At 57.5% G+C, this 26,916-nt stretch overlaps 1 protein-coding gene across 4 annotated transcripts in view; it reads left to right on the forward strand.

Annotated features, from left to right (window-relative positions):
- The window catches only part of VAV2 (vav guanine nucleotide exchange factor 2), a 194,754-nt gene that overhangs the window by 114,379 nt on the left and 53,459 nt on the right, over positions 1–26,916 (forward strand). For 3 of the 4 annotated variants that reach the window (XM_077149047.1, XM_077149049.1, XM_077149050.1), the window contains one exon: positions 14,652–14,720. In XM_077149047.1, the coding sequence (XP_077005162.1) occupies positions 14,652–14,720 (69 nt within the window). Of the gene's footprint in view, positions 1–806; positions 1,043–14,651; positions 14,721–26,916 lie in introns of those variants that run through there. The other variant, XM_077149048.1, reaches the window with a different exon arrangement.

The following is a 26,916-nucleotide window of genomic DNA, read 5'->3' on the forward strand; positions in this document are numbered from 1 at the left end:
CCTTCCCTGCCCAGTGTCCTGTCTCTCACGAGCCCACCTAACGAGGGTGCGTCTGCCCCATCGTGTGGTGTGGAGGCTGCAGCTCAGAGAGGGGCTGCCAGGCCCCCGCGTAGGGGAGACTGCCTGGACTGGGCCTGGACTGGGCCTGGGGTGGCCTCACTGTCGCCTCCTGACTGTTCTTGTTGTCAGCCCCCTACCCCAAACTCCATTTCAGGGTGCCTGGAGGCCTGCACACTCAGTCTTGTCCTTTCCCCCATTTTAGGGGGCTGTGCTGTCATCTGTCCCTGGGCCGATGACTCTGGGGTGAGGCCGGGTCAGGCTGAGGTCGGGGCGGGGAAACCAAATGTCTCCCAGCACCCAGGGACTGAGCTTCCTCCTTTAATTTCAAGTGGATTCCCAGAGTATCAGACTCACCAACATCTGAATGTAAGTGAACGTCCCGGAAAGCAGAAAGAAAGCGCTCCCCATTTTGTCTGTGGCTTTGGACATCCCGCTCTTTGATCTTCTCTCTGTAGGAAGAGCAGGTAATGGACCTTCTCTCCGGAGCTAAAGGGCACCTCGACCCTCTGAGCCGTGGCAGTTGAGGGCAGAGGCCCGGTGCGTCCAGAGGTTCATGGACGAAAAGGCAGAAGCAGATTCAGCAATAACTGAGCTGTGCCCATTTCCGCCCCATCGAGCTTGACCTTCGCAGTTCTGGGGCCAGAGCTCATCGAAGTCCAGTTCCTGTCCGGGGCAGCTGGACCCTTCGGAAGCTCAGTGGGCTGAGGTGTGCGGCCTTCACTCCACGGCGTCCCCCCCCAACCTCCTTAAGCCTGCGAGAGCCACCCGAAGGTGCCGGTGTGTGAGTGGGTTCAGGGTCACGCCCCTGAGGTTTTGGGGTGCGTGGCACTCCTTCAGAGAGGACGGCCACAGTGTTCATCGATTCTCGGAGGGACCTACCCATGTACGGAATGCAAGCTGCAGAGCCTCTGCCTGCACCAAAAGCCCCGGGGGCTCTTCTCCTTCAGACGTCCGCCAGGGCTCCTGGAGCCTTTTCTTTTAGGTACAGCATCCCAGTCCTGCCCACTGTCCCCCTCCCAGCTGACAATGCCCCTTTCCACGTGTGGCGTGCCTGTTTAATTCCAGGTAATTGGACTGTCCACAAGCTGGGGGACTGGGTGGGAAGCAGCCATTTCCATCTGCTCAGCAGCCTGTCATGCCAGGAGAATGGTCTTGCTTTCCCATCTGGCGGCATCAGTTGCCCTGCCTACTGTCCTTACGGCTTGGCTGGCAGGGGACAGGGCTCAGGGAGGGAGCCGTCTGTGGGTCCCCATGCAGCCTGATTAGAAAGCCTGTTCCCCATCCTGTCAGTACAATAATGGAGCCAGCATCATTCGCATGGACAGTAGGAGGCGAGGCATTGGAAGAAGTGGGGTTCCTTCCCCAGGCCATGGGGTCAGAAGAGTCTGGGGTGACAGTGGGCAGCTTTCTGGTAGGCCTGTCCCATCTCTGCATTCGCTCAGCCATTGCCTGGGCAGAATGAATGGTGTTAGCATGCCTGTGCTGTATGCACCTGTGTGTGTATGTGTGTGTGAATGCGTGCATGCCTGTGTGTCGGTGCATACGTGTGTGTGCTTGTATATATGTGAATGCGTGCATGCCTGTGTGTCGGTGCATATGTGTGTGTGCCTGTATGTGTGTGAATGTGTGCATGTCCATGTGTTGGTGCACTTGTATGTGTGCCTGTATGTATGTGAATGCATTCATGCCCGTGTATCGGTGCACACGTGTGTGCCTGTATATGTGTGAATGCGTGCATGCCCGTGCGTCAGTGCACGTGTATGTGTGCCTGTATGTGTGTGAATGCGTGCATGCCCGTGTATCGGTGCACACGTGTGTGCCTGTATGTGTGTGAATGCGTGCATGCCCGTGCGTCAGTGCACGTGTATGTGTGCCTGTATGTGTGTGAATGCATGCATGCCCGTGTGTTGGTGCATGTGTGTGTGCCTGTATGTGTGTGAATGTGTCCATGCCCGTGTGTCGGTGTACACGTGTGTGTGTGCCTGTATGTGTGTGTGTGCATGCCCATGTGTTGGTGCACGCGTATGTGTGCATGCGTGCATGCCTGTGTGTCGGTGCATGTGTGTGTGTGCCTGTATGTGTGTGAATGCGTGCATGCCCATGTGTCAGTGCACACGTGTGTGTGTGCCTGTATGTGTGTGAATGCGTGCATTCCCCTGTGTTGGTATACACGTGTGTGTGCCTGTATGTGTATGAATGCGCACATGCCCATGTGTCGGTGCACACGTGTGTGTGTGCCTTATGTGTGTGAATGCATGCATTCCCATGTGTTGGTGTGCACGTGTGTGCCTGTATGTGTGTGAATGTGTGCACGTGTCCACATGTACCTCTCTTCGAAGTCCCACACTGAATGTGGGCTCTGGGGGGCAGGCCCAGGCTTCACCAGTCCGCCCTCCCGGGATTTGACCATTGAGCATGCCAACAGCTGAATCTGATTGTAGGAATCATGCCTGCTGGGACAGTGGGTACTGGAGCACTCTGGGTCCTGTGGGGCTCAGTTGCCCTTTCTTGAGTGGTTTTGGTGCGGGCAGGGGTGAGAGGGAGATGTCAACCTCTCTGCATTGTGCTGAGGAGGAGTGGGGGAGGTGAGCAGAGGACATCGAGCCCAGTTTTCTTTCTTGTGGTTGAGGGTGCTGGAATGGGCGGAGTGGCAGAGGCGGCAGCTGGGAGGGGAGGGGTTCCTTAGTGCCGTGAAGGGGCTGCAGGCCGTGGGCTCGGACCTGACTGCCCACCTGGCCCCTGCTCCCCTCCCTGCGCCCTCACAGGTGTGGGGCAGACAGTACCTGCTGCACCTGGTGGGGCCGTCACTGGCAGATGGGTCTCAGGGCACACAGCACAGGGTTAAGCTGGGGGGTGTCAGCCTGGGGCCCCCAGGCATGGTCTCCCTGGGAGAATGATAATTATAGAGGCTGGATGTCTTAAATTCACCGCGCAGAGTGACAGCAGACCTGGCCTCCCGCACCTGGGCAGGGCCCCCACCCTGCGGGCCAGGCCGTGCGTCCAGCTCAGCTGCTCCATGCCTTCCCTCTCTCTGCTCTTGGATGAGAATGCTTCTCCCATCATGGTGGCCTGTGGCCCCCATTCAGGAGGGCATGAGTGGCCTGGGCTGCCTTAAAGCCCTGTCCTGCCCCAGCTGGCCACCAACAGGGAGCCCCCGGCTGCAGTGAGGCTTGGAACCCTCCTCCCTGCCGGGAGCCCCGTGGCTAGAACCCCTGCCCTGCCGGCAGAGGGGGTGCAGCTCCCTGCAGCCCTGAGGTCCACTCCAATGGGACGTGTGTAATGGACAGGGCCAGGACCAGGCTCGAGCGGGGCCGCGTTGTCTCCCCTCACTCATCAACCGCCACTGCATAGGACGTCCGAGGGGCACGTGTGTCTCTCTCTGTGCTGCTGCCACTGCGGGCAGGACTGCTGGAGAGGGACGCGTGTGCTCAGGAGCGTATTAACTAGTTGTTTCACTGTGTAGCAGCTGCGCAGGTTCACACTGAGACTCACGGGCGTGCAGGAAGGGCCCAGCAGCCGTCCACCTGCACGGGGCGTCTCCTGGGTCTGTCCTTACCCAGTCGACGCGCAGCCTTGTCTGGCTGACTAAGTAGATTGTGATTGTTGCCTCCCTTCCTCTCTCCCTCCTTCCTTCCTTCCTCTGCCTTACTTGACTTGACCGTCAGGTAGCTTGGGCTCTGTGCAGTAATGTAGGAGCCCTAAAGTCCGACCAACTGAAGGACAGGGCCCCCTGCTAGCCCGCGGTGGCCCTCAGAACAGGTTTTATTAGAGGGGTGGGTGAGTGAGTGTGGCAGTGACGCTGGACCAGCCTCCACCCCCCTCCCCAAGCCTCCACGTTCGCCTCGGTGAAGCTGGGGTGGCATGTTAACTACATTGACGGCTTATTTTTTTTTTTTACATGGGCAGGCACCGGAAATTGAACCCGGGTCCTCTGGCATGGCAGGTGAGCATTCTTGCCTGCTGAGCCACCGTGGCCCGCCCCATTGACGGCTTATTGTGAGAACCCCCAGCGTGATGTCTGTAAAGCTGTCGGCTCCATGCCGACGCACAGTAGGTCCTCAAAAACCGAAAAAGAGGAGGAGGAGGAGTCACCTCGAAGGCTGCAGGGATGAAAGGGGCACATGTGTCCCAAACCCTCAGCACACCCCGTGCCAGTGAGGGGGCCCCCCGTGTCCATGGTCAGGGGTTGTATAGAGCTCATGGCCAGCCAGCCCCAGGAAGTCAGGGGTCACGAGTCCAGCGAGAGGCTGAGACGTACGGATGTGGCCATGAACCATGCCCACAGTCCTGGGCCCGGGAGCTAAAGAGGCCAGGAAAGCTGCCTCCGCTGGAGGCCCCAGAGGGAGCGTGGGCCTGCCCCACCCCCTGTATTCCAGCCTTGCGGCCTCTGGACCCAGGAGAGGATGAATTCCTGCTGTTTTAGCCGCCAGCCTGTGGGCACCTGTGCAGCAGCCGCAGGAACCTCAGAAAGCGTGGACTTGGGCTTGCGTGGGCAGCGAGCCCTGGGGCCAGGCCCCTGGGGACTCTTCCATTGTGTGCCGCCAGCACCTCCTGCAGCCCACAACATCCTGGTGACTCCCCTTTCAGTGCTCCTTGCCCAGGCCCAGGTCAGCTCTCCTGCCAGTCTGGAATCCCAAATGCTGAAGAGGCCAGGCCTGGGGCTCACACTCTTCCAGTCTCATCCAAGGACAGTGCCCCACCCCCACCCCCAAACATGGCTCCCTGCATTTCAGGTGCTGGGAACACCCCAGCCCCTGGCCTTCGGCACTGGGGTTGAAGCTCTCTCAACTCCTGTACTTCCCTCCAGGGAGCAAAAATGGTTGTACTTGGCAAGGGGCAGAGCACAAAAAAGGGTCTTCAGCAGATATCGCCATTATGCATTTACCTGGGCAGCTGGGTCACGGCATCGGTTTGTTTTCTGAGACCAAGGGAAGCAGGGTGGCGTGTTTTGCATGAGACTTATACACGGGTGGAAGGATGGTGGATGGTGGGACCGTTCAGTAGACCCTGGAGCTGAGGACGGCGGCCAGCCCAGCCTGCAGCAGGGACACGTGGCTGGGGAGCCAGCTGACAGCAGGACGCCTCCAGCCTGGCCTCAGGGCCACCGGTGTGGTCGTGCAGAGGGGTCCTGCCCAAGGCTGAGGCGAGGCCAAAGGCCTGAGTGTGTAAATGGATCAGAAACATGGTGGGATTCCACGTCGCCCAGAGAGTTGCTGTTTTCAGGCTTTTGGGGCTCCCAGTTGCGAGTGAAGACAGCCCTCGGGAAATGGGGTTGGCTCATCTCGCCACAGAAGGAGGCTCTTTAGTAATAAAGGGGCAGCTTCCAAATGTCACAGGACAACTTGGATTGTCCTTCCTGTGGTGGCTCTCATCTCTGCCTCCTTGCGCTGGGTGCCAGCCGCTCCTTTCAGCCAGGCTGGACGAGGTTCCACAACAGTAACAGAGCCAAGCCTCCACGACCCGCAGCCGCAGAGCTGTGCGGCTCACGCCGCTGGCCCGCAGGGATCCACGGGGGCCCGGGGTCAGCTGCCCTACACTGCACAGCATCTGTCCCCGCAGCCAGGGGGACAGGCAGCCTCCACTCGGGCACAGCTGGTCACAGCATCGAGAGAAGTAGACAGGGCAGCTTGGCCATGGGTGCCCACCACCTCTTCAGCCCACGACCCGTTGCCCAAACCAGGCCCCCAGCCTCGCCCCACCGTCAGAGAGCCGTTGGTGCGGGTGTGTCTTCTGCCATAGGCTGGAGGAGAGCCTTTGGGCACAGACGTTTACCCCACCCCACAGCCTTATGCTGTTCCTCCCTGGAAGTAGGAATGGGATCGGAGGGGAAACTGAGGTTGGAGACGTGCATGAGCGACATTGCTGAATGTAGATGCAGGTGGGGTGACTCCAGCCCATGGCTAGCTGTGGTGGGCTTGGCTGCCATGAATCTGACCCTGGGCCTGTGAGCCGGGTACTCCGGGAGCCTGTCTGTGGGACAGAGCCCCCCGCCCACCCCACGTCGCCTAAATACTTCATGGTATTTTGATAGGAGAGAGAGGAATTGAAATTGGCCCTCTGGCTCTCTGAAATTGTCGCCTTCTATGCCCTGTCTGTTTTGATCTTCCTCTCTTTTATTTTTACTTAATTTTCATGTATTTAAAAAAAAATGTAATGCACACAAACCCACTAATCACCCCGTGAGCGAGAACATTCTAGCTCCTGGGGCACAAAAAGACGTGTGCACCACTTGCCAGGTCTTTCCCTGGCCCTTCCCACGCAGTCCTGGACTTTAGATGCATGGTTTCCGCATTGGCTTAAATTAGTTTTTTGTGATGTATAATTACACTGCTTGGGGTGTGTCTCGCCTTTTTGAACTGCTGGGAAAGGAGAAGCAGGCCTGCTACATGAGCTCAGACTTTGCCCCTCAGTGTCGCGGAGCTGGGATGCAGCGGGGGCTCTAGCCTTCTGCCTGGCTGTGCCCATGGCCCCAGCAAGCCCTGCCCCTCTTTGCCCCCATCTCTGCAGCAGCAAGCCTGGGGCTGAACCTCGGCCTTCCCTGGGAAATGAAATTTCACCCCAGATTTGCAGAGGAGGTAGCAGAGGCTTGGAGAGGGAGTCCTCTAGCCTGGGGTCACCCCTGGTCAGTGGTGGCCTGGGGTTCCAGCCTGTGGTTCCTAAGGGCTGCCGCAGGAGCTGGAGGAGGGTCTCTGCATTCACAGCTGACCCTGGGGACAGCAGAGGGTCTGCCCACCGGGCCTCATGGCCAGCTCCATCCTGGGGGCCTGGTAGGGGGTGCAGGGACAGGGTGGGTGGGAGAAGTGGGTTGGGGAGAATTGTGGCCTCTTCTGAGTTGGTGGGGGAGCTCTGGGCACCTCAGCAGGGGAGACCTCTAGGGTTTTGTCCAGAGCCCTCCACCTGGGTCCATGTGGGGTGTAAGGGTGTCAGATCAGAGGCTGGCCCCTGGGGAGAGGTTGCCGTAGGCTTCTGGGCCTGGAGAGGGGCAGTGCTGTTGGGCAGCAGGAGGTGCTGGGGTCACCCAAGGCCCTTCGGTTGGATCAACTTGCAGGACAGCTGGGGCCTGCTGCCCGGGACATGGTGAGGCACGGGGTGGCTCTCCCTCTGGGTTCTGCCTGCTGGTGGCTCTGTGGGGTAAGGGGACGGAAGGCACAAGAGCCTGGGCCATTTGAGGCTCTGAGAGGCCCCAGCTGGGCACGGACGGCCTCGGGCTGGGGGTCAGGGCTGGGCTTCGGCCTGCCCTGGGGCCAACTGGTTTTGGGACCTTGGGCTTAAACTGCCCGTCCCCCAGCCTGTTTCCTTATCTTTGAAGTGGGCTCTGCCCTGCGATTCTGCATCCTCCTCTCCCAGCACAGCACTCCTGGGCGGACTGGGGCATCTGCACAGGGCAGGAGCACACCTGGCATCCCAGGCAGTCTAGCCCAGCCTCTTGCAGGGAGCACCGTTGCTTTGCTGGTGGGAGCACATGGAGGCCCCTAACCACAGGCCGAGAGGAGGGCCATGCTGAATGAGGCTGGGAGCCTGCTCTGGTCCACCCTGGCCTGTGGAGCTTCTTCTATGCTGCCCATGACAGTGTGGGGTCACCGCTTGGAGTCTCCCCACGTCCCGGGTGGATGCATGTCCTCTGCTTATTCCAGCTGATAGGGACAGATAGCCTCTGGGTAGAAGCCAAAATGGCACATTGAGAAATTGGCAGGAAGGTGGCTGCTGAGGAGTTGCTCTTTGTGCCTCCGTGGCTGTCCTTACGTCCTCTAGCTCTGCATGCCCTTCCTGGCAAATGTGGGTCCCCCTCTCTTCTGACGCAAGATGTTGCCTAGGCCGGCCGCGGTGGCTCAGCGGGCAAGAGTGCTTGCCTGCCATGCCGGAGGACCCCGGTTCGATTCCCGGCCCCAGCCCATGTAAAACAAACAAACAAACAAACAAAATATAATAAAATAAGAAAATGTTTCCCTTTCTTCCTCCCTTCCTTCCTTCCATCCTTCCTTCCTTCTCTGTCTTTCTTTCCTTCCTTTCCTCCCTCTCTCTTTAAAAAAAAAAAAAAAAAAAAAGATGTTGCCTAAGCTGAGTGGGGGTGCGGGTGGGGGCGAATGACCTACCCCCACTAACGCTACAGCCCGTCTGGCCTGGGTACACTGGTGGGTTGAGAAAAGAAGTGTGGTGGGCTGGCTGGCTTTGACAGGCGGGGCCCTTGGTGGGAGGGCTGTTTTTAGTAAGGGAAACCTGGGGACTCCCAGGCTTCCCTGCCCACTACAAGGTGGGCAGCAGGCGTGTCTGTCAGTAACTAACCAGGTTTGCTGATTCCCCCACGGTCGTGGTCTCAGCAGCCTTTACAGCCTGCTTGGCTGCTGGCTCCCCACGGCCGACGCCCCTGCTCCTGGGAGTTGGACACATTGCCCTGTCCCTGCGCGAGCTTCCCGAGCTCCTCCACCTGTGTGGGCCCTTCCTGACCTTACCTGGCTGAGCTGTGGCTGGGCCCAGCCATGCCAGGACCCCACCGTGGCCCTCCGGCCCCCCAGCCTGGAAGCTGGGTCTCAGGATAGGAAACCAAGCCCTGTCCAGGGGCACAAGACCTGTCCACAGTCCCTACATGGTGGTCTTCCATCCAGGCAGGATTAGTTGTCAACGCTGTGCAGGGCCAGGGGTCCGCTTTGCCCTGATTTCTGAACCTTTCCTGGTTTTAGCACTCGTTGTCCCACAACCCCGGGAAACCTGGGCACACCTAGGCAACTAGCCACCAGGTGTAGGACAGGTGCTGGGTGCTGGGCACACCAGCCTTCAGGAGCTAAGCCCGCCTGTCCCATTTCCTCCTGGCTCTTAGCTCCCTCCAGGAGTACCCCCACCCCCACCCCCAGTGAAGGAGAAGTGGAGTCTCTTTCTTGCAGCATTGCTCTGGTGCTTGATTTCCAGGGAAGGGGCACATAGCCTGGACAGCGTTGTTTGGTCCCGGGCAGGCCGTTTGCAGGCATGTGGCCTGGTGAGGCCGTGCATTCCTGCAAGGCGTCCGTCTTTCCTGAAGGCAAAAAAGGGGTCCCTAGTCTGAGCCGGAGGAATCCCTCAGGGGAACAGGGGCTGGAAGCCCCAAGAGCTGACCTGGAGCACTGTGTAATGGAGAGGGGGCCACGGCCAGCCGGGGCCAGCGAACTGTGCACTGCCTCGAGCTGGTTTGGAAGCACATAAAAGCATCAGGCCCATTGGTTCAGCTGGTCCCGAGCGGCTGCCCATACGTTCCCACTCGCTGCTGCCTTGTGAAATATTAGGTCAAAGCAGACCGGCATGTAGCCTTCCCCACGGAACCCCACCTTTGGGGTCCCGCAGCCTCAGCAGAGCACAGGGAGACCAACAGCTAGAGGGTCCAGCCCCGAGAACCAGAGGCCCCGAGAACCAGAGGCCCCCAGCCTGGCCACCCGCCCCTCGGGCCCTTCCACAGTGCTCGCCCTAACCTTGCCGCATCCAGCTGGAGTCCTGGGGGCCAGGAGTCCTGGGGCCCTGGTCTTCTCCCCTTCCTGACCACAGCTCTTTCCCCAGGAACCGCAGGCACAGCTGCCCGTGGGGTGCGTTCTTGGAGGCCTCTGTTGTTAACAGGTTCTTAAAGAAGCCCCGGGGGCACGGCGGGGGCCTGGCTTCTCCCTCCAAGGGCTGGGCTCCAGCTGCCCCTTCTCTGGGGCAGACAAACCCTGGTCCAGCCCAGGGCAAGTGTCCAGTAGATGTTGAATAGGGGGTGAGTGGAGGAGGGATGAACAAGTGACTTGCAAGGAGGGGCTGCAGTTCCAGGTGCCCCGAGGCCTCCGTCCCCCAGCGTGTGCTGGACCCAGGGTTGGCCGTCTTGCCCGGGTATGGCCAGGCCTGGCCGTGGCACTGGACTCTGAAAACAGACCTCACTTAGGGCCATGAGACATGGGGGCACTCCTCTGGGAGGCCCAAGTCACCCCTGGGCAGACGGGGTGCTGAGGAGGTCTGGGGAGGGGTGGTGGAGGGCTCAGGCAGAAAAGGCAGGAGAGACCCCACCAGGTCTCCCAGGCAGGCAGCAGCTGCTCTCTGCTTCCTGGCGGCATCCCCTCAGTTCCCTCGGGAGTGCGAGTGTAAAATGTGGCTTCCCAGAAGCTGGGCATGAGGAAATGCATCCTCAGGATGGGACTGATGGAAAACGAGGGCCCTGCTGGACTCTGAAGGACCAAGGGTGGCCCGGCTGGGGTGGCCACCTCCACCCACTGCAGCTCTGGGCAGGTGCAGTTTCTCGGGATGCATTTCCCCGTTCCTTCCTCTTTTCAGGCGTGGAGTAGCTGTGGGAGGTCATGTTTGGCTGTGTTGCTGAGTCAGGCACAGGAGAAGCTGAGAAGCCAGCAGAGGGACGTCAGGGTTCTAGCGACCAATTGGGGGCTGGGGAAAGTGGGGTGGAGGCAGGGCTTGTGGCAAAGTGATCCCAGAGTTGCAAGTTGCCCCAAACCCCATCCTAGGCTTGAAGTTACAGCTCGAAGGTGACCCCAGAAATGCTGCAGATGTGTCTCCCCAGGGCTAAACTGGTTTGTCTCCCCAGTGGTGAGTCAGGGTCTGGGTGGCGAAGTCTCTGCCGAGGGGTGACTTGGACAGCTGCCCAGGATTTCTCATAAGTCTTCTAAGCGCTTCCCCGTTTCTGACTTCAAGGCTGCCGTGTGTCGTTGTTCCAAGGGGAAGGGACAGCTTGACAATATCTGACATCATCTACCTGTCGCCCCCTGTCTGTTCACCCACTAACCCAGCCAGCCACCCGTCCACCCTCCACCCACCACCCCTCCATCTCCTGTCCATTCAGTCAGAGACTGCAGCGGATCAGCTCACCTAGTCACCCCTGAATCCAACCTCCCTCACTTGTCCACTGCCCCCCACCTACCCCACACATCCATCCACCTATTGACCCCTCCTTCCTTCCTTCCTCTCCCAGGCACTGGGTGAGGCAGGGGTGGACCGAGGCTGAATGGAGCCACTGAGGGATGATAGGGACGGGGAAGCATGGGGCACAGGCAGAGGGAAGAACACATCAAGGGCTGAAGGTAGAAGCAGGCCTGGGGGCTGCAGGGAGAGCAGAGTAAGAGGAGGCCGGGGGATTGGCAGTGCTCCCCACTCCCCATGCGTTCCTGTCTCACCTCGGAGCTAGCCCTGCAGCCGGGGTGCCGAGGCCTGGAACCAGCCCGGGTGGGCTGCCCCTTTCCTGCCCCCAGCTTGTCTTCGTTTGGCTGTAGCGGAAATTAATTGGATTTCAGGTCCATTCTCAGGAGATTTATGGCTGCACACAGGGATCTTAGAATGAAAGCAGTAGCGACTCGGTGGGCAGCAGGAGAGTCTGACGTGGGCATTCCTGTTTTATCTCTGTGGGCAGGGAGGTGAAAGAGATGACAGGAAGGGCTGAGCCACGTCTGGAAAAGACGTGGGAAAGGTAAACTGGGAAAATCATGCACACGAGATCAGTGTTGTTTTTTTTTTAAAGAGCCAAACAATTCAAAATAGCTATCAAGTCTCATTTTTGTGGGCACCAACTTTCTGGAAGGAAAGAAGAGGGTGAGATAGTCATGGATAATGAGGCATCAGAAGTTTATTTTCTTGGGCAGTAGCAAAAGCCTGGGTGAGGATGCTGATGGAAATAATGAACAGCAGCTGCCGTTTCCTGGGTCCTGCTGGGTGCAGAACCACTGCCATCTTACAGACGCTCTTTGTGACAGCCCTATGAGGAGGATGCGGCTGCGTCCATGTTTCAGAGAAGAAAACCGAGATTCACTGAAGTTAGCTGGTCCAGGGTCACAGAGTGAGCAGGGGGGCCCTAGGATTCAGACCTGCCTCTGCCTAGCTCCAAAGCCGTCCCTCTCCCTCCCGTCTCTGCCTTAGCTTGTCTGGCAAGGCAGGTGGATTTCATCCAAATCAAGTTGGGTTGAGGGATAGAGCCATGTGTGTTAAGAAAAACTGCATTGGGCCTCAAGGATTGGAGTGCTGTGATGGATTGGTGATGTCTGTTTTGGCTTGGGAGGAGTGAGAGGTGGCATGCATGCTGCCGATTTGCTGTCTCTGAGCTGGAAAATGCATGGCAAGTTCTCAGGAGGCTTCAACTCAAAGCAGAATGCAGATACACCCCTCACTGTTATAAAATCTAAATGCAGCACCAGAAATAAAATTGCTGTCATCTTGAATGTAGTCCCAGAGTGGTAACTTATTTTAAAAATAGTTGGGAAAGATACAAATGCCCAACTGCTTTGCCTCTGCACCTGTGGGTTCCCCTGGCTGGGAAGGGTCCATCCTTTGCCACGAGGGTGTTAAGGTGGAGTCTAGGCTCTTGGACACTGGAGGTGAGAAAGACCCTAGAGTCCCTCTTCCCTATGGCCAAATAATATTCCATCAAACGATGCGGCCACTGCCTCCTGGGTCCCTGGAGCCCAGTGGGACCCAGGACCTCGGGTGGGCCCCCTGTCCAGTATAATGAGGCCATCCCCCATGCAACCAGCTCCTCCCTCTCTGCCACGAAGCCTGGGGGTGCCAGGGGCAGGGCTCTGATGTGGCAGCATATTTCACCAGCATCGGTGGTTTGCTCCTGTTAAGGCAAACGAACAAAAACAAAAAAAAGTTCATTGTGGGGGGAGTTGGAAAGCATAGAAGAAAAAAAGTGATCCTGAATCCCCCATAAGTCATGCTGTGTGTGTGGGGGGGAGGGGTACTTACATTTCTGGATTTTTTAAAACCAGAATTGAGAAGGTGCCCGTCCTGAGCCCTGTGCTGGGAGCACCTCCCACGTCCCGACGTGCTCCCTGGGACCACACCGTCCTGGGCAGTTAGCAGCCAGGTACCTGTCCTTATTCTGGCCCCTGAGCTGCTATGTGTGTTTGCTTTTGGGGTGCGCTCACACCTTGCTGTGGTGAATCTCCTTACGGAAGGTGCTTGCACGTCGCTGCCGCCTCCCCAGAGAGGCTCCCGGAAGCAGATCTACCAAGGGGCTGGTCCTGCCAGCTGGTGCTCCTCCAGGATGTGCTGTGCGGGCCATTTCCTGAGCTTCACCTGCTCCTCATATTAGATAGTAAGGCCACGCTTCGTCAAGTCTTATGTTCTTTTTTCTCTCCATGTTCTGTACCCCAAAACACATATTAGTTCACTTGATATCATGTTATACCTGACAGTTTTGCAGGATAAATTGGCCATGGCCACCCCCTGGCTTGGGGTTGCACGGTGTCCGGGGTGGGGGTGGGGGGGGATGCAGGACCACAGTTGGGCAGTCTGCCTGGTGACTTAGACTTGGGGGACCTCGTCTTGGGGGGACCCTGCACCCTGGGGTGCAGGCAGAGCCTAGCTGGCAGGGGCTGTAAATACCAGCCCGGCGCCTGCAAAGAAGCTCTTCCAGCGACGTCTGGGCTTCTCCAGCGAGATGCCTTATGACAGGTTTCCCACATAACCCACGTCCCTGAGGCGGCAGGAAGATGTTTGCTTTAATAAAGGAGCATTTCTCATCTCCTCTGCTTTGGAACAAGCTGGTGGCCCCGTTCTCCTAGCAGCCTCTGATGCCAGCCCGCGGCATTTCAGGCTCATTTTGTGGAGCAGCCCAGGCTCAGCTTGTGCAGGGAGGCCTGTCTGCTTGCATTAAATGGAGCAAAGCGGAGTTTCATGTCTTTTCCCCTCCCTGGGTGCGTGCTGCTGTCTCCTCTGAGGCCAGCATCCTTCCCTGGCTCCTGGAAGCCGGCCTGGGGGTCAGAGCCAGCGGGGTTCCCGTGGGTCCTTGGCCCTCGCCTGCAGGTGTCACCCAGGGGTGCTGAGCGCTTAGCCCCGGCCGTGGGCAGGAGGAGCCACTGGGACCTTGGTGCAGAGGAGTGCAGACCCTCCTGCCCCCACCCCTACTCCAGATCGCGTCTCCTGCAGCGCCCTCCTGCCCTCCTGCTGTGAGTTTGGGTCTCGTGTAATTTTGTAGTGACAGTACCGACACGTCCGCAGAGCCTGACGTGCTGTGTGTCCCATGGGTGGGCACCTGCACCGCTGCCTGCCAGGCCTCATTTGGCCCCCTGTGCCCTCAGGGGATGGGGTCACCTTCCTTCTACAGATGTGCAAACAGAGGCCAGAGGTGGGGGCCTGCCTGGGGCAGAATCGCACCTCACCTATTGCCCTCTCCTGTCTGCCCCCCACACCTGGGAGGTGAGAGTAGATGTCTGCCCCCTTTCCAGGGTGAGACGTGAAGCCCAGCGATGGCCTGCAGTAGTGACAGTGCAAACTGAGCCCCTCACAGCCCCCCCAGTGTGCCCCCATTTTCCCTTTCCTCCCGTGAGTTCTCATCCTGCTGGGATGCCCACACCTGTCTACCTCCCGGTGCCCCCCTGAGCCCACAGGGGGAGTTTCCCACACCCAACCCACGCTGTCATCCGCAGATGAGACATCAGGTAGGCAGTCAGAATTGGCAGGGGGCTCTGGACATCCCGCACCCCATGCCCAGGGGGCACCCCCTTTCCTCGGCCCACCTGCAGTGCCCCTGGCCTGGCAGCCACCTCCTTCCGCGAGCAGGGAGCAGAGCCAGTGCAGCTCTCGGGCTGGGGCTGGTGGCTGGGCTGGCCAGGCCCTGAGGACCCCCCACCTCATCTCTGTCTTCTCTTTTACAGACCTTTCCCCTCGGAGGAGACTGCCGAAAATGATGACGACGTCTACCGCAGCCTGGAGGAGCTGGCTGAGTAAGGACTCCACGCGGACTCCGGGGATGGGGCAGGGGAGGTGGGCAAGAGGGACGGAGGGACGGATGGATGGATGGACAGGCCCATGTGGGCGCCCAGCAGCATGTCCAGCCCTCGGCTCTCCCTGCTGTAGTCCCCAGACGGCAAGTTGTGGTGTGGGGTCTCCCACCTTCGAGGGGGAGCACGGGCTTCCGGAAGGCGCCATCGGCCCCGACACTCCAGAAGGCTGCATGGCAGCTCAGGAAGTTGGCGTGGGAGTTGACCCACTGGCCGTGTTGGCTTCCTCCTCAGGGTCAGAAGGAGGGGGCTGCAGGACTCCGGTCCTGGGGGTTGGGACTGGCATTCCCGGGGGCTGCCCCCCACCCCAGCAGAGGTGGGTTCGCACCTGGCTGAACCTTGGATGCCACTTTGGTTGGGGGTAGAGCTGGTGTTTCCAGAAGCAGAGGCCCCACCTGGAGCACAGGTGCCAAGAAAAAGATGTCTGCGGGTTCAGGCTGGTCTGGACTGGGGCAAGGGATGTGGGAGCCTCAGGAAGCCCCCTCCTTCTTTCGACTGCCTGCCCTGGTTTGTTTCCCTGTCTGTTCCTTCCTCTCTTGGATACCTGTCGTTGGTTCCTTTACCTTGTGGTCTGGAGCCCCACAGAGGCTGAAGCTTCCCGGGCCGGCGTTCGTTTCTAAAGGGATAAGCTCGTTGGCTCTGTGGAGCCCACTGCTCAGAGACGGGTGCCAGGGGAGCTTCCGGAGAGGGGGCTGTGGGTCAGGGAGCAGGCGGGGGTGCCCCATCCTGCAGCCCGAGGCCCACATGCGCCCGGCCCTGGGCTCGTCACGCGGGGGCACCTGCCTGGATGTGCCTGCGGGCCCCCAGGCTTGACCGCTGACGCATGTGCCCAGCTCCCTGGCCGAGGGGACCCTGGTCTGTTTTACCGTAGCACCTTCTTTGCCCTGGATAAACTGCGTGTTCCTCCTGGGAAGCCTATTCCTGAATTCCTTCCCTCTGTCTCGGAGCAAAGGCTGAGAACAGAGTCACATGCAAGCCAGGGTCAGCAGGGGCCACGTGCCTGCAGTGGTTTGGGGCTGGGCTAGCGCTTTGGCTGCCGTGTTGCTCGCCCTCTGGGGCTGCCTCTGGCATGGTGGGCCCTGGGCAGATATTTTTCTACAGGATCCTTGTCTATCTGAGCAATTTGAGTCATCCAGAAAGCAGCAGGCCAGCACTGTTCTGGCGACCCCATCTCCTACAGTTCTGTGAAATGCTCGCAGCCCTCCCGGCGTGTCTGCTGTGGACCTGCCTTCCTGGGAGCTGGCTGGCCATGGGGCCATCCCTGGAGTAGCCCCAACAGGGCAGGGCCAGAGTTCTCGGGGCACCTGATCGACCCCCTGCAGCTAAGAGCTGGGGCAGACCCAAAAGGGAGAAGTGGCCCTGCGGTCTACACAGATCCCGCTGGGGCCTGGAGCCCCTGCCCGGGAGTCATGCCTACCCCAACCGGTCCCAGCAATTGGAGGGGGCGCTTAGGAGGTTTTGAGAAATATGCTTCCCAGTTTGCAGGGTCTCTTGAGGTACAGAATGTGGGTTGGGGGCTGTTCACCTCAGCCCTGTAAAAGGGTTCCACTCTTCCATTCCAAGGTGGGGAATCCAGGTTTGGAGAGGGAAGGGATTCTAGAAGGACACCAGACCTAGCCTGCCACACTGTCTCCCTCTCATTGAGTCCACACCTCCCTGCCCCCTGCCCCCTGCCTTGGACATCCCCCCGTGTCCTGTGTCCCAGCTTGAGGCACCCCCCCCACCCCCAGACCTTTTATGCTCCATCCAGCAGCTTCAGGATCTTCTTCCGTCTACACCCCCTGCAGAGGCCCTACCCCAGGTTGGCCCTGAGACAGCCTTCTGTCCTGTGTGCCTTAATTAAGGGCTGAAATGGCTGTCTCCTGCAGACCAGGAGGTCCCGAGGTCAGAACCCGCGTCTTTTCCATTGGCAGCCCCCAGTACTGAATGATGGCTGGCAGTGCTAACAGGGCTTTATGGGGTGGGGAACTTTAACTTTCTCTTGTTATAACCCCGTGATGATTTTGTGAGGTTTGTGCCCATTTTACAGAATAGGAAACTGAGGCCCACAGAAGGGAAGTACTGGCCCACATCACCCAGCTAGTAAATGGCAGAGTCACGACTCAACTCTGAGTCTGTACCCTAACCTCTCCACCAGGCAAAGTCAGCGCTCCCTAAAGCCTGGGAACAAAGTTGGGGGGCTCTGCCCTCTGATTGACGCAGACAGAGGGCTCGGGAGGATGGGGGCCATGTCAGCCTTGTGTGGCCTTGAGCACCTCTGTGCTGGTTTGAAATGATGTGTGGGCCCTAGAAAAGCCATGTTTTAATCAAAATCCCATTTCGTAAAGGCAGAATAATCCCTATTCAATACCGTATGTTTGAAACTGGAATCAGATGCTCTCCCTGGAGATGTGATTTGATCAAGAGTGGTTGTGAAGCTGGATTAGGTGATGACATGTCTCTAGCCATTTCGGTGGGTCTTGGTAAGTTTCTGGAGTCCTGTAAAAGAGGAAACATTGTGGAGAATGAAAGATGCACAGAGAGCAGAGCAGAACGACTTGTCCACGAGAAGCAGAGTCCACCAGCCAGCAACCTTTGGAGATGAAGAGGGAACATGGCTCCCAGGGAGCTTCCTGAAACAGGAAGCCAGGAGAAAAAGGTAGCAGATGACACCGTGCTCACCGGGTTTCCTTCCAGATGAGAGAGGCACCTGACCGTGTTCACCATGTGCCTTTGCAGACGAGAGAGAAGCTCTGTGTTCACCATGTGCTTTCTCACTTGAGAGAGAAACCCTGAACTTCATCGGCCTTCCTGAACCAAGGTATCTTTCCCTGGATGCCTTAGATTGGACATTTCTATAGACTTGTTTTAATTGGGTCATTTTCTCGGCCTTAGAACTGTAAACTAGCAATTTATTAAATTCCCCTTTTTAAAAGCCATTCCATTTCTGGCGTATTGCATTCCGGCAGCTAGCAAATTAGAACAGCCTCCTCAGTTGAGCTGGAATGCACTCAGGTGGCTGGCGCCCTGGCAGCCACACTGGTCTGGGGCTGGTGCTGCGTGTTCGGTTTTGAGGCCCATTGCGTGGTGAGTGCCTGTTGCCCTTTTTCTGCCTGCTTTGATGATGACTGGTCTCTTGAATCAAAACATAAAATGTAATTCCTCTCACATGGAGAGACTAGTCCGGGGGCCATGTGGCTTTGTGCAGTCCTATGACATCATTATGTGACTGAGTGACCCTCCTTAATCTAAAGATTTCCTGAGGCTGAAGCTACTGCAAACGTGAGCCGTAAATTGGAGGAAGGGGAATGAATTTGAACCTTTAACTTGTAAGTTGGTCCCAGTGGCTCAAGTTTAATAAATTTTTCATGCTTTGTTTTTCTCTTTAGTTCACTGAAGAACAAGATTTCAATAGCAACCTGTCCCCATGGATGTGGGATTGATACGTAACCATTATAGCAATTTGGAAACCATAGAAAAGCTTTTTCTTACCTGGGTGCTGTTTGGAGAGAGGATGCAGCTGTGACATTTCAAGGCTAGGGCTGAGGAAAATGGCTTAGATCTGAAGCAGGGGAACAGGGAGTGATGTTTTGTGCAGAATGGATCGCGTCTTTCCTCTGGGCTTGTGGCCAGATGTCGGAATTCTGCTCACGTTGTGTCTCTAGGTGTCCCTCTACTTGTCCGGGGCCCTGGCTCTCTGCAGCCTTCCCAGGGAAACTCGGGCATTGGCTCCTAGGGGCTGTTTTTTCTCTCCCAGGGAACCCAGTGGGTCCCTTGGAGACCAGAGATGGTACAGGGTTTGGAGGGCCCTGTCCTATATGTACTCATTCATGCTTTCAGTCATTCATTCATTCTTTCGGTCACCCATGAGCGAGTAAGCATGTTCGGAGGGCCAGAAGCTGGGAATACAGAGGTGAAGAAGACACACCCTTTGCATTCCAAGACCCATCGCTCCATGGGACAGGGTAGGGGCTAAAGGGCAGCCTCTCTGTCTCCCATGGCTACTCTAACAGAGTGCCACAAACCGGACAGTTTAAATTAATCAAAACATTCCATCTTGCAGTTCAGGTGGCCAGGAGTCCAGAGTCAAGGTGAGAGCAGGGCAGCGTTCCCTCAAGTCTGCAGGGGAGGCTCCTGCTCGCCCCTTCCAGCTTCTGGTCATTGCCAGCCAGCCAGAAGGTCACTTGGCCTTCTCTCTCTGTGTGTCTGTCTCTGCTCCGATTTCCCCTTCTGGCGTCCCATTAGGGCCCACCCTCCTCCAGTCTGGCCTCCTCTTAACTGATCACATTTTCCACAGGACCCAGAAATTAAGCTTGTCTTTTGGGAAGCACATTCAGCCCTTAACAGGTGGTTTTGGGGCAGGGGTCAGGGTGGTAGCATCACTGGTGTCCCTGAAGGGGAGGCACGGGTTCCCATGGGGTACCCCAAAGACACCTTAGACAGGCACATCTCACTGGGGGTGTCTGGAGCTACAGCCAAGGAGCCTCCCACGTCCCTCCGGAGTTATTGAGGGCTCAGCAGCCCCAGCCCTCAAAAAGCTGCTGCACGTTAAAAAGCACCCGCTGCCGTGCCCCACATTGCCTGAGTGTCTCTGTCCTGCCCCACACACCCTCATCCCCGAAACGGTCAAGGCCTTGCATCAGACCGAGCCGGGCTCGAGCCTCAGCTCTGTCGCATCCTGCTCATCTGGCCTTTGGCAGGTGACCTCACCTCTCCGTGCCTCAGTTTCTTCATCTGGAACCTGGCTGGGTTGGTATGTGCCACCCCCCTCCCCGGGGTTGGTGGGAAGACTGGAGGTCTCCTTGCAGATGGCGTGGGGTGTCTGCTTCTGGCCGTGGGGCCCTACGCCATGGGCGCAGCGCGTCTCCCCAGTTCCCAAAAGGCCTCGGACAGCCCTGTCCCCTCGAAATGCCACGAGGGCCATGTACACGATTTAGTTTTCTAGTTGCCATGTAAAAGTAAAAGCAGGTCAAATTAATTTAAGAATGTATTTTATTTAGCCCAGTATGTCCGAAATAATCTGTTTTTCAACATGTGATCCATCTGGAGCGTCATCAGTGAGATATAAACCTCCTCTGTCTCCAACACCCTGTGTCTCTTGCGCTCAGGGCCTGTCCCAGTGACCCGGTCTGTGCACAGGTCGTGGCCAGGGGCTCCGGAGTCCTGGGTCTCACGGCTTCCTCGGGGAGCCAGCGGAAGCACCGGCCAGTGGATAACACTGAGCTAGAATTATTTTCTCAAGAGCTCTAAGCTCACTTTTGAGATCACTGAATAATGTGTCATCAAATAATAAGAGCAGCTGGTTGGGAAAATTAGCACGAAAATATTGCCACTTAAGAAATGCTTTATCAAGCAAAATAAGCCCAAGAGAGAGGGCTGTTTTCAAACTGCTCTAAGGATCTGGTGCCTGGCATTTGCATAATGGCTTATCCCTCTTCCCACACTCGCTGTGTCGTGCTCCATGTACAGGACTGTGAGATCTGAGCAGGAACCGGCTTAAGAGCAGGGAAGGGCATTGCAGCCAAGGAACAGCCTGTGCAAAAGGGGAGCTCTCCTTGGTGCTTCAGAGAATGGACCGCATGCACCTCAGGGCCCCCATCTCGGGAACATGACTCAGGACAGCTCCTGTGGAAGGCCCCCACATTGTGGGGCACAGCATGAGCCAGGCAGAACCCAGACCTGTCACTGTTCTCCAGGATTTGTACAGAGAGGCGCCCAAGCGGGGAGGCCCGGATCGCACATCGCAGTGCTCAAGTACTTGGCTTGGGTGTGCTTTGGTGACTATGTGTGCCAACCTCAAGGAAAAAGGATGCCTCCAAATCATTTTCACCAGCTGCAGAGGGAGGCTGTCTTTGGCGCCCGGGGAGCTCTGTGCCCCAGTGACACCTGTGCTCAGCTGTGAGCCTCAGACTGGCAGGTGGCACGGCTCGTTCCGGAAGTGCCCCCATGGCTGCTGTGGCTCAGGGTCCCATGGTGCTCGGACCCCTCTCTGTACTGGTAGCTGTGCCCATACCATCAGCTCCAGTCTGCCGTGGGGGGCTCTCAGAGGCCCTGGATCACCCGGGCTGGAGAAATGGCATCTCCGTTCTCAGGCATCTGTACTCAGGGCAGCACGTGTGCCTGGACGGTGACTCGCTGTCCACTCTACTGGCTCACTTGATCCCAGGGAGGAAGATACAGGGTTGAGCAGCGAGCCCGCGCGTCATCGACCTGACCCCTGTGTCCGGCGGCAGAGGGGGTACCCTGAGTTTGCCATATGCCAATTCCTAGGGGGAGGGGGTGCATGGCCCATTTCAAGCCCCTGGCGTGTCACTGACTACCACCTGGGCAGAGACCCTCCCCGCGGCTGCGGAGCTCCCCCAGCCACGGTGTACGTTCCCGGGTGTCTGAGCAGCTGTGCTGGGGGTCTTCCTGGCTTCTGGAGCCAGAGCTCTGCTCTCTGGGCTTTGGAACTAGGCACGCGTGGAAAGATCTCCTGGCAGGCCAGGAGCGGCCAGGGACTTAAGAAGGTCTCGCTTCTAGCCATGGGAGTCAGGGACCTGCCGGGTCAAATCCACATCCCCGCTGGTGGCTGATGGGCCAGTGGCTCCCAGGGCTGGTGCTAAGGTTAGAGATGCGGGTGAAGGGGCTCTCGGCCCAGCTGCTGCACCAGGAGGGGCTGGAAGGAAGGAAGCTCGGGACATAAGAGGCTGCGCCATGGAGAGCTCCCTCCTCCCACAGCCCAGCCCCAGAGGAGCAGAGCCTGGGGTGCCACGTCCTGGGGGCGGGGAGCGGATGCCCAGGCGGGGCCCCTGTTGCTGCTTGGCTTTGTGTCCAGCTGCACCGAGACGCCGGGGAGGCAGGTGCCAGGGGCCGCCACCCGGGTCCGGCCTTGCCTCATGACCTTTCTCTCTGCTTTCACGGGGCTGCCTGCGCATGCGGCCCCTGGCGGGTGCTTGCAAGGGTGCAGGCAGAGCACAGGTGTGTGCCGACGCTGGCATCCCAGGCCAGTTATACCCCCTCTCGGGGCTTCGGGACCCCCCATCTCTGAATTGAAGGCCATCTGGATCCCGTCATTCTCAACCGATCCACAATTTGCTGATTTAGGAAACTGCTACGTCACGTTGGGTCCACTTTCCTTGGAATTGAAGTGATTTTCAGATTTTCAGGCTTAAACAAATGTCATCGAGACCCGGCAGGGAATAGAATTTATCTGTGAACACATCGCTGCCTGGTTTACGGTGTCGTAAAATGACTCTGGGACTTTAAACGTGTCATGTCTGCATTGTTGAGATAGTTTTTTTTAAGGTGCCTGCAATGTAAAAGGCGCTTTCCCACGTCAGCGCTGCTGCCTTCGATGAGGTTTGAGGTCTTCTCGGGGCTGCTTCCTTCTCGCCAGGGAGTGGGTCGGGGGCACACTGATGATGGGGGTGGGCCCGTACCCCTGCCCGAGCCCCCCCTGAGGCTGTGCCGCCCAGTCCCTGCAGGGGGGAGAGCAGGAGGGCCATTCCTGTCCCTCCATTGGGACCCCCACCCAAGTGAGAACCCCCCGCCCCAGTCCCCTTAGGCCACTTGCCCCCCCCCTCCCCCCAGCCACATAGGAGGTTCATTTCAAAACCATCTCTTAATTCCCGAGTGTTCAGGCCGCCTCGCCTGGAAGGTCAGCGTCCGAGCTGCACGTGGGGTGAGGCCCGGGCGGCAGCAGAAGAGGCTGTATGTGGGGACGTGGTAGGTACATCCCAAAGGGTTACTTTTCCAGAAGGGAGTGAGTTGTGAGAGCAGACCCCAGAAAAGCAGCTCTTTGGGGCAGACGCCCTCCAAGCTCCCTTGCAGAGAGCACAAGCCGGCCAAGGCCCCCTGCGTCCCTGGGCAGGTTGGAAGTGAAGTCTCCTCCCCAAGCAGCAGCACTGGCAGATATCTCCTCGCCCACGGGCTTGCGGACGACCTGGGGAGGGGGGCATGGTCTCAGTTGCCCAGGCATTCCCTGGCTGTGTGGTCTTGTTGCTCAAGCTCCTCCCAGGTCTGGGACAGCTGGACCACGGACCTCTTCTCCAGGCCTGGCTGCCCCCTCACCACCTTCCCGGCCATCCGATCCTTCATTTTCACAGCAGACACTTAGGGACCCTCTAGGTGTCAGGTTTGGGGGTACAGGGCGCAGTGCCCCACTCAGGCTTCTCCTCGGCAGTGGTGATTCCCCGGGGCCTCTCGGGGGATGGCTGACCGAGGGGCTTGGCTGAGGGAGTGTGTGAAGTGAGTGCTGAGGCAGTACCTGCCTGGGTAGCCTACATGCAGAGCTTTCCATGTGTCTTGCCAAGCTGAGCCCTGCAGATGGGTCCTGGAGCCTCCTCATCGGCTGGTGGGGCAGAGGGGAGACGGAGAGATGAGGCCCCCTGACCAAGGTCAGGTGACAGCTAAGGGGGTTAGAGACCTGAATCCAGGCTGCCCGGGTCCCCTAACCCCTGCCCCTGCCAGGGGCATCTGACAGAGCCCTGACTCCAGCCCACCAACCTACAACTCAGACCGTCTAGGAAAGTTCTCACCTTCAAAGCTTTCTGGCTTCCACCTTTGTTACCCAGCGGTATCCAGGCAGTCATCTTGACAAGAGAGGAGGGTGGGAGGGCTACCTGGAGGAGGTGTCGCTTTAAGCGCATCTCAGAGGGCACAGTGAATTTGCCAAGATGGCAGTCACCCGCTTTCCTGGGGCTCAGCGTCTTGGAGGAACTGGACCCTGCGGCGTCTGCTACTCTGGAACCTGCGTCGGTTGGTCCATCAGCCGAGGCCCCCACCCTTGCCCCTGGTCTCTCTGGACTCCTCAAGGCCCCTGCCCCAATGCCACGAATCAGCCCTGTGCCTCCTGCTGGTAGTGGATCCCAACTTGTGTTTAATAGCCTTCTCCCCAACCCCGTGCCCCATGAGCCATGTCCAGTCCACACAACAACATTGCAGGGTGAGTGGTCCAGCTCCCACGTCGTAGGTGAGGACACTAAGGCTCAGAGAGTTTAAGTGCCTTATCTGAGATCACACAGCACCCTTTACATGGCAGAGTGGGGTTTGAAACCCTGAACTGTCTGCAGTGCAGCCCCCTAGCTTCACTGGACCTAGCCCTTGTGATGCAGTCCCACGTGCTCTTATGTGGCCCCAGAATGCTCCCGGGTAGTGGTGGTCAGGGCCTTTTCACTGCTTGGCCAGTATCTCTGGGGACAAGGAAGCGAGGATGGAGAGGACCCATTTGGGTGTGCGGGGTGCCTTGGGGGTGTGTGTAGCCATGGCCTTGACAGATTTGCCTTTGAACGGCCTGGTGACCCTAGGTCCTGCCGCCCCCGCCCCCCACCCCCAGGTTATGGTGAGACTCTGCAGAGGGTGTGCGGGACCCTAGCTCCCGGAAGTATAAAGCGTATCTGTCTGTCTGTCTCACATGCAGCCCAAACCCACTCACAGCCAGCTTCTTCGGGCCCTCAGAAGCACTCTGGCTTTCGCCCCCACTCCAGGCCCCTGAAGATTAAATGGTACAGAATAAGGCCAAAAAAAATGTTCGTTTTGGTTTCCTAGTAACAAGTTGACAGTGGTCTGGCATCCTGGCCAGAAGAGCAGTTATGGCCTGTCGATAGCAATATTTTATGTCCACCATAAACGTCTCGGCTTGCCAAAGGCAAGAGAGAAGAGTATCCGCTTTTCTTTGATTTTTCCCTCGGAGGTGGGGGAGCGGTGGTGGGGTTCTCTGAGCGGCTGACTTTCTGTAACAGAATCGGGGCCGCCAGGGCAGGCTCCTGAGGCTGGGGCCACAGGGTCTCAGGCAGGAGGGCATATGGGCGGGTGTTTGCTGGTCTCTGGGGGACACGGGGCCGTGCTTGGAGCCCCTCCTGCAAGATTTCAGGCTATTGTGAGGACAAAAGTAATGGCTGGGATTTAGCATCTGTCGGCACAGCTGACTGTCGGAAAACAGCAGGAGCGTGAGGATGAGACGGGGAGGTGGGAGAAGGTGGGGGTCGCTGCAGTCAGCATGCCAGGCAGGGGCTGGGGGCTGCCACGTCCAGCTGAGCAGGGGGCTGGGCAGCGGCACCTGGCCTGGGTTTGTCCATCAAGGCTTGTGTGTTCCTAGGCATCCGTGTCCCTGCCCCCATCTGGGACGTCTTCCACGTGCATCCTTTCTAGGGCTCTCTGATGGGCAATTACAGCTTGGTTGTGAGTGTTGGTTCTCGTGTCTGGAGAGTGACGGACAAATGTCCGAAACCTCTGGAGGCCACGCAGCTTGTAGTGGTTAAATCAGGACAGATTCCCAGAGCTCTGAAATCCCTCTCTAGTTTAATGTTCCCAGAAAGTCTGGACTGTTTAATGCCGATGATGCTCCAGGTCCTCTGCTAAGGAACCTCCCCCTGTAACCTCCCTTCTGTCCTCTGGGGGTGGCCACAGCCACCACTAATAGAGCACTGACGATAGGCCGGGCTTGTGCTGGCAGCTGACCTCCACCAGGGCAGACCCTTCCCATGACCTTACAGTGTTGGGTATTATCCTCACTGTACAGAGAGGAGAAACCAAGGCTTAATAACAGACCTGGAAAGTGGCAGGGCTAAGACCTGACCTCAGACGTGTCTACTACCTCTCCTCCTCTCCTCTGGGCTCCGAAGTGAGTGAGCCAGCAGTTTGTGTTCCTACCTAAAGAGTCCCACCACACCCGCCAGTCCTGCAGGCTCAGCTGGCATTGGGTGCACAGCCCTGCGCTCTGGGAATGTCGGAGTTGTCCACGAGGCGTAGCTGCTGGTAACTGGTAACTTCCCCATGCACATCTGTCCACTTGAGAGACTGAGTTTTAAGGATTCAGATTGCAGTAAAAACCACCTAACATGAAAGCTGAGCAGGTGGAATTGGGCTGGGGTGATTCATTTCTGAGTTTTTATATCCAGTCCCGTTGTACAGTCTGGGACAATCTTTTTTCTTTTTTTTTTTTTTTTTTTTTTTAATACATGGGCAGGTACCAGGAATTGAACCCAGGTCCTCTGGCATTCCAGGCAAGCGTTCTTGCCTGCTGAGCCACCGTGGCCCACTGGGCTGGGGTGATTCAGAAGGCACGGTAGGTTTTGCAGGACCCTAGGGGTCCTTTTCAAGGCCCTGAGGAGGCTGGGTTCAGTGTCCCCAAGTCCGCACGGAAGAGGTGACTGCCTTGCCTGTTCTCTGTGAAGTCACATGCAGGGCACACACCTGCAGTGCCATGTGCCAGTCGTAGCCAGAGCTCATCAAGCTCATTTTCTTGAGAAGTCAGAGGCCAGGATTCTTGCACAAGTGTATTCGCCTCCCCTGTCCTTGACTGTAGCCCTCAGGCCACTTCCGGCCACTGACTTCTATGCCACTAGGCAGCCTCCTTTTATGCATCCCTTCCTGCCAAGTCAGCGCCTTTGCTTTCCATTGTATCCATGGAACCAACCACAGCTGCCTGGTATGCTAGCCAGCTGTTTATGATGTGAACTGGCCTGTTGTAATAGCTGGGGCTTATCATGTATCACCCTCCCCATTTCAGGAAACTCACTGGGACAGCACCTTTCTGAGAAAGATGGTAGTAGAGGAGTTTCAGGGCCCACTGTGGGCCAAAGGAAAAGACCTGCTTGAGAGCCAGGCATGCCGCTCCATGCAAATGACACCTCAACAGCCTCTGCTTCCAGTACTTGTTCCTGACCTAAGAGCCAGGACTCAGTGACGCAATTGTGAGGCCTTTGGGGCAGAGTCAGTGCATTTTTCATCTCTTTGTCTCCAGAACCCAACAAACCAGAATTGGTCTTAGGATAAATATTGATTAAACCAATCAAACCTGAGTGTCTTTTTATTTTAATTCTGAGTTTATCTGATTTACAATTATTGTTTTAACAAATACTTGGTTTTACTTTCATATTTTTGTTTTCATTTAAAAATATATACTTCCTTGTTGTTTCCTTTATTTCCCCCTCTTGCATCATTTGGAACATACATATGGTGACGTTTTAGTTCTACTATTTTATAGGCCAAATCATCTATGCAAACCTTTACTTCTCAGCGTTCATTGACTTGAATTGAACTGTCCAATCTGGGTAAATTTGTCTCCTCTTGGTCTAATTCTGCACTCTGTGAGGTGGTTGGGAGAACACTTTGGATGTGGCAGTGCTGGGAACGAAGGGGACTTGGTTGTGAGGCCTTTGAAGCCCACGAGAAGGAC

This window comes from Tamandua tetradactyla, chromosome 2 (genome assembly GCF_023851605.1).
Source record: "Tamandua tetradactyla isolate mTamTet1 chromosome 2, mTamTet1.pri, whole genome shotgun sequence".
Classification (NCBI taxonomy): domain Eukaryota; kingdom Metazoa; phylum Chordata; class Mammalia; order Pilosa; family Myrmecophagidae; genus Tamandua; species Tamandua tetradactyla.